This window comes from Plasmodium inui (assembly GCF_000524495.1).
Source record: "Plasmodium inui San Antonio 1 unplaced genomic scaffold supercont1.24, whole genome shotgun sequence".
Lineage (NCBI taxonomy): Eukaryota > Apicomplexa > Aconoidasida > Haemosporida > Plasmodiidae > Plasmodium > Plasmodium inui.
In genome coordinates, this window is record NW_008481858.1 from 768 (window position 1) to 8,675 (window position 7,908).

The window sequence follows — 7,908 nt, forward strand, 5'->3', positions numbered from 1 at the left end:
TGTTATTCTTATAAGGCTCATTTAAATTTTAAATGATCCTTTGGAACTTATTCAAGGCTAAGCAAACAACAAAATATCGTAAACGCATTACTCACTCACGCAGTCGTCTACAAATCTGTGAAATGAGCCACGAACAGCATATTCATAGGAGAACGATAATAGTACATAATTTTGAAAACATGCGCATGTCTTCCTTATACTTTGAGGAATTTCTTTCGTAACTGAAAAGAAAAAACAGAGAAGGAACTTTACAACAAAATAAATCGTCCTTTGGGGGCTCTTTCCCCTTATGCTCCATTTCTGCAACAAGACTCCGTCACATGTGTCATAATGTATATGCACACATCTTACGACTCCCTCTCCTAAATTACTTCCACGTGTTCAAAACAAGGCTTTTACCGAGCTTACGATGCATTGCGGTCGCTCGAGGAGTAGCACTGTGCGAACGGGTGACAAAGAAGAAATTCTCTTGGACATGACATAATTTAAATCCTGACAGAATATTGGAACATAACATGTGAAAAACAAACAGATAAAGAACTTCTCATTTGCAGACTAGGAGTTATTTTCAGAGGCATTGGCTTGTTCTTGGCCGTAATAGATCAGTAAAAGAGAAATTAAAGCATGAAAGCTCTCTTAGTTTCCACATCATTAAGACCTTCTCGGAATGGTAAAAATCTACCTGCCCCTCCAGTGTCCTCCATTATCTTTTCTCCTATTATCAGCTACATATTAGAAGCCTCCATATTATACTCAGAAAGGAGCAATCTATATAATCCCCCTCAGTTGCCTTGGCGATCATGGTTCTTAAGCTGGGCTTAGTCACTTGGACTCCTTGTCCTAAGACTACTGGTTCTTCAAAAAGGGCTACACATTCGTCCCTTGTCTTACGGGTGACTTCTTTCCATGAGGCTCTCATGTCTTTTAAGATTTCTTTGAAATTATCTCTGCTGAATTTTTCTTTTCCCACGAATGTATAAAAGACATCAGCAACATGTTGGTGCTGCTCTGTAAAGTTATTACCAACTATTTCTTCAGATTTCTCCCATTTCTCGTTATATTTCAGGACAGCTTCATGACTTTGTTCTTTTCTTAATTCTAAAAATTTTTCTACTAAATATTCCCTAACTGCAAAATATTTTTGTTGTTCATTTCTGTATGATTGCCAATAGAGAGAGCATAATTTCCGTTTTTTAGGTACCTCCTCCATTTCTCCTAATTTGATATCTATTTCATAATTGCTCAGTCCTCCGCGGGAATATATATATTCGTAGTAGAAAGTATGAGCCCTGGGAGTTGTGTATTTCTTTAATGTTCTTAACCTTTGAAATAATAATTCGTGCCTTTCGTCTGAATCATCCACATGTTCTTCTGTATTATATCGCACTGAACTTTCACTATACTCTGGTAGTCTTTGTGCATGGTTATCTACGATTTTTCTTTTTCCACATAACTGCTCCTGTGTATTCTTCTCCTGGTTTGGTTCTTCTTCAGATTCTTTGAGCTTTTTCTTTCGGTGCCGATGCCGCTTTGGAGCGTGTTGTAACTTCTCCTTTCCTTTCTTATTAGCATTGTCTATATCGTCAGACAATTCTTGCAATATACGGGAAGAAGTTGTATTATCGGTGACATTGGTTCCGATGTAATTTTCTTTCTCCTTCACTGCTTCAACCACCTTTTTAGCTCTCTCTTGAGTGGTTTCTTCCGCACCCTTTTCGGTTGTTTTGTCTGCTCTGCCTTGAGTGGTTTGTTCAGCACCCTTTTTGGATGTTTTCTCTGCTCTCCCTTGAATGGTCTCTTCAGTATCCTGTTCGGTTGTTTCTTCTTCTCCCCCCTCAATGGCCTTTTTACCACCCTTCCTGGTGTTTTCCACAGCTGATGCATTTTCCGTCAATTTTTTATTTGCAAGTTTATGCACATTCTTTGATTTATTTCCTTTTCTCTGTGTTGCTAAATTCCTAGGAGCCATGCGATTCATGTATAACTTCGAAACACCATCCTGCACATCGAAACCGTTCTTATGCGGCGCCTGGGTGGGAGGAAGTTCATCATATCAGAAATATAAAATATCGAAAAAAAAAAAGAGAAACAACGAAGGTAAGAACCCTCCTTGTAACATTACATGTGCTCCGTATGATATGTATGACAAGTACGAATAGACACGCCCTAGCACGTGGCGACATGACTTGTAACCAAGGAGACTCATTGGGCCACCGTCACAAAGGGACACAGTAGCACAGGCGTACGGCACATAGTACATAGCTATATATACATATACATGGGCTTCCCTCTGCGCACTTTGAGTGGCGACTGTAGTGCAGGCATTTCCATGTTTTTATATCTATATTCTCATCCACTTTTTTTTTTCAAGACTTACGTTGAAGAACATATAAGTAGAAAGAACAAACAGGATAGGGACTCTCTTGGAGAAGGCACATCGTTGTGCCTTTATTTCATTGGTTTCATTATTCTTACAATTTACGACATTTGCATTGGCATTGTGGCCCTCACAGGATTTAGCTATACCAGCTGTTCGTAGAGCGCAATTGCTCCTTTTTGAATTCTTCATGTGTTCTTATGGGTCTTATATATAAAAGAGAAAGGAAACGAAATTCTATCCGTCTTCCTTCCTTTTTCTCTTAATTATAGTGTTCTCCTCAACATATAGAGGAAATATATATATTCCTGTTATATGTAAATTACATCTTCAACAATGTAGAAGGAATTAGATAAGATGATCAGGCCATTATACCTACATACATATACATATTTATATGGATATATAGGTACATATATATGTGTCCATTTGTCACCTCCGTCTTCACTTTTTACTGCTTATTTCTTTCCTACAAAATAGGACAACTGTCAAAAATGCTCTAATAAAACATTAAGATACACTGTCTTCTAAGAGATTAATCCAAATTAGAGGAATATCTAAGGACTTACTCCTTAGGAAGATTAAAAATTTGTGAAGATATGTCTAATCTGTACATAAACAAGGGATTAAAAATAGAACATGTTAATTCCTAGCTGTTCTGTTTTATTATTGTATTTTACGTCTACATTTTTAAGATAAAGAAAAAATTAAAACTCATACTCTGAATTTTTCATTCATTCGGTAAACCAAAAGAATAAAAATAAAAATAGAAAAGAATAGGACGCAACAAAATTTTTGGTCAATAGGTAAAGATATGAGAAGTGCTCCTTCTCTCATCTTCTATTTTAAAATGCGCTTCATTTAAATTTATTTCATAGTTATTATCTGTATCCATTTACCTAATTCAATATTCTTATGCTTCCTTGGGTGAATAGAAAAAAAAGATTAAATTTGAATAAAATCAGGCGCAATTGAAAAGAATTTACGTAAGAAAATATATAAAAATAAATTATGGTGGGTCTTAAGAAAAAGATGGTCTCAATCTCAATAAAGCTGATTCTTCCAGTAAAAACATTAAAAAAAAAAAAAAGAAAAAAATCAACTCCAGGTGTACGTTGCCTTTCGCACATAACTTCGTATGTTCTTCAACGTACTCTTAATCGGGGTTAGAGAGCCTAAATTTACTGGATGTGAGCAGAAGTATACATATATTTGTATATAATTGTTCTCATTGCTAAATATAATGGAGAAATTTCATGCTATATGGAAAGGATTACTACCCCTTTTTCAGCACAAAATAAAGGACGTATTCTTTATGGCCCGTTAACTGCGGCAGTTTAGAAGTATTTGTCTTTCCGGATTCTTTCTCAAATACCTTCCAATGGTCGTATGAAACGTAACTTTCTTAACTTTATTTGAATAAACTGAAATATCCATGAAGAAGGAATCACTACCCCTGATTATTTGTTCTTGCCATCTTCCGGGCATTTATATTCCTGAAGCATCATGTTCCTTGTCCCCTTTATTTATTCCTGACATTCAGTTAAGAGAAATATGAGAAAGAACGATTAAGCGGTCATACACTCGAATGGCATTTGTTGTAAGTGCATACGCCCTGAAGGAGCTCCTCCCTAGGGTGCTACATACATATATATAGATATCCAGGTATGTCCCATCAATACTCCTTTCATCATTCTCATTTCATCTTTTCCTCATTGTGCTCTACAGTTCGCCATTCCTTCCTATTGTCCTTCTCTGATTTCGGCTCCCCTATTCCTTCTCTTTTGGAAAGGAAGGATACGCAATAAGTATAGAAAGAACTCCCAATCGATAGCATTCCTTACCTATCATAACTGAGGTCAATTTGTCCTAAATAATGCATGATAATTTTCTGCTAATATTTGTATACACATATATTCTTTTCCTGCAGCTAGCTGCTTATTTTTTCGCAAAAATTCCCGTATGTCACAGGACCCTAGAGTAAGACATAATATACTGTATCACTTGTATTACATATGAAATTAAGATCTTCATCAAAATCTTCCCTTTCTGAGAGACTCTATGGGGAATGGACTCTATACGAAAAATAGAAACTATGTCGCACTCTATTATGCTGATTCCGATAAATACCGTTGTTTACTAAATTTAACTAAACTGAAGCGAAAGACACCCAAAATGGTTTATCTTCATTTATTTCTTTCTCTTCTTCTTACTGCAAAAAAATCCTTACATAATAGTACCATACAGGAATTTTTCAAATCCACTTCTACTTATTTCTCTTGAGGGAGAAAACAGGAAAAATGGATTTCCATTCCTTCACATTGTACTTCTACATAAAGCGCGAAGCATAGGAACTATAAGAAAAGAATAAAACATATACAAGCTACATATATTGCATACATTCTTGCTAATGAATCATTTCCCGTTTCTCTCAAGTCCTCAAAATAATGGATTGCATCACATAATGTGGCATCGGACATGAAAAAGACAAAGGGAAAATCACTACTGCGTAATTATGGCGATTATTATGCAACCTTCTCATAAGTCAAACTAGGAGATTTATATCTCTGCCTATGGATCAGCTTCTGGAAAAGTCACGCAGGTACCGCCAGTCTCTTGGAGTGAAAGCTGTCGCCAACGGTACCAAAAGAATTATCTTCCTGAACCTTACACTCCTTTGATTTCTTCCTTATCATTTATTTTTCGGAAGGGTCCTGCTTAAAATTTTCTCATGCATCCCGCACAGGATTAATGATGGCTAATGTGACTATCTGACATTTATGTAGAAATATTAAGAGGATTAAATATCACGCCCACTTAACGGCACCCTAGGACCAAAAAAAAAGAAGAGGAAGAGAAATTTATGAACTGAAACAGCAGTGAAGATAAAAAACAGGGTGCTCATTTCCAAGCTCAAGATTGCAAAATAGAACCGCGAAAATTTCCCCCATTATCTTTAACCCCCCCACAGTTGGTTGTCACTACCTTGGGCGAATTTTCCTTGATGCTCCTACCTAAAATTGTCGCAAGTATATTACTTCAATACGTAGGGTTAGCAGATGTCTCTTCCTACGCGTTGCAGTGCCCTTCCCGAAGGACATGCGCCCCTGTCTGTACGGTGGTATTTTCGTGGTAGCAAGCTAATGTATGAACACATATGCGACTTCTGTAGTAATTAGAAGAATAGAGGAGCTTGAAATTGAAGAACGAAATGTTTCCAAAAATGTCTCCCCCTTTCGAAATGCACTTTCTAAAGGAAAGCCTGCTGAAAATAAGAGGATATTAATGTAGTACCATATTAATCCTAACGCTCCTTTCTTACACGAATTAAGAGTTCATACATTATATATAGTAACCCGAAACTGAATCGTATGAAGTTCATGTGTTAGAAACGGTGTTTCACTAAGGAATGTGCCGCTGAAGGGTTCACTAGTCCACTGTTAATTGCATATCTTCTGTTTGTTTGGTAGATTTATATTACGTCGTGGGAGCACGAAGGGTTTATATTTTGAAATCCCTGCCCATAGCCATTTATAACACAAGGAGGGGGGGTAGAATGTCGGCTAAGTGCCTGTGTCCAAGATAAGGATAGACACAAAAACAAAGGGAGTTCCAACGAAAGAAGTCCAGAGGAGACAGGTCCGAACGGAGGAATTGGAAACGGAACAAATCCAGACAGAAATAAAGTTCAACGAAACTTCTTCGGACTCATTGACGAACAAGTGCACATTCTTGTAGTGTCCTAATTCGATATTCACTATCTTCTCCTGCAAATCTGTCATTAGCTTGCACATTTTGCCCATAAGGAAAAGCGCACTCAAAAGGGTATCTGTCCATGGAATAAACTCTGTGATTCATCTGTTTCTCTGTAGACATCAGTGAACCGTGCAAACGTATCAATATCGAGAGTTGCAGCAAGGTTTATTAAGGATTCCGAAGAGGAGCATTTCTCTCTCCGCCATTGCAGAATTAACACATTTCCTTTTCTTTTTCTGTTTTTTTTTTTTTTTCTTTTGTAATTTTTAATTAACTATCCTTCTTTAATATTATTGCTTCTTCTTCAATTTTAAAGATGCATACTTTTTCATACAGGAGCCACTTTGTTGGGTCTCCATTCCATTCGAAATTTCCCCCCTGTTTAAAAAGAATAAGTCGCTTGTTTACTGCGTCCAAGTAGAGGGAAATATCGCCAGTGTGCAACTTAACCGTTCTTCGTCCTACCTTCACATTTCTCGACACTATATGCTAGATGGGCCGCCTTCGTGTAAACGTAATTCTGGCGTGAAACATTGTTAATACATTTCTACATTACTGAGAAGACCGGATTCAGGAAGTCCTCTCTTATCATTCACTCCCAAAAAGGTTAGATCACAATGAGGAAGTAAATACATCCCTCAAACCTGTACCTTTTAATTCAGACAACTATATTCTCCCATTATTTAAACGTACTCCCCATTGGGAAAATAAAATAAACTATTTACTTCTTTAACAATCATCAGACAGAATTAGGTACGGCTGCACTAACATGACCACTAGGCCCTCTTTTATCTGTCCTGTCGAGCACAGAACACCTCCGCACAGACGAACACAGCTACATTTTAAAAATGTGATGACACCTTTCCAAGACCGATATGGAATGGTTAATCGATTCTGTTACAACTCGCTACCCCTCTTTTACTGGTGATGCTAATTTCACCGTTATGCAAAAGATAGAGTGCTTTAAGTATTCATAGATAAATGAATGTCTCCCTGTAATTGTCTGCGCTATTGTTATATGGTGACGCACTATTTAGAGGGAATCTAAAAATGAAGTCCAAAAACTGTAAATTTAAACCACGCGAACACAATTTATCTAACTAACTGAAATGTAAGAAACAAGGAAGATGCCCCTCAACAGAAGATGCCTTATTGCAGAAACAGAAATTAACTTCTATCTCCGTATGGTGCTCTACAAAACCTCGAGCATCACAACGTAGAGGCATTGCCAACGCTGTTATTGATCAGATGGCTCTACTCAATAATAACGTGAACACCGAATCGATTTAACATTTAGGACTAATAATTCAGCACTCCCCCTGCTTCTCTTTCATTAGCGTCTCCTCTACACATTTCGAATGTGTGTGAGATGCATCACCCATCTCTGCAGGTATAACACCCTATGTAACATCCATCGACTGCTAAAAATACAAAAGGAGGAAGATGCGCACAGGTGGTACCACACCTAACTGTAAATTCTTCTGAGGTTTTTTGCTTCATCCAAGGAATGTGAAATGGAAAGCATAAAAAGAATGAGCCAAATAGTAGAAGCATCGCTACCACGCTAGTGGTATTTTCCCCCCATCTTCAAATGGACTCCTTCCCTTTTAACCGTTCTCATTTTAACGTGAAAGGTAAAGTTTCACGAAAGTAATCCCCAAATGACATCTTAAGAAAATGAATGTGCCAATCGGAAGATTATCCTTCTAATCCATATAGATAGGAGGTTAGAATAAGCATAAAAAGAAAAGAGTACACAATAAAGCGATCAACAT

General features: G+C 37.2%; 1 protein-coding gene across 1 annotated transcript; it reads right to left on the reverse strand.

Moving 5' to 3' along the window:
• Positions 1-721: 721 nt before the first annotated feature.
• On the reverse strand, positions 722-2,569 carry C922_04478 (hypothetical protein; the record flags this gene model as incomplete). Its single annotated transcript, XM_008820061.1, has 2 exons — positions 722-2,029; positions 2,378-2,569. 2 exons carry the CDS (start codon positions 2,567-2,569, stop codon positions 722-724), a joined length of 1,500 nt encoding a protein of 499 aa, XP_008818283.1.
• Between the last annotated feature and the right edge of the window lie 5,339 nt (positions 2,570-7,908).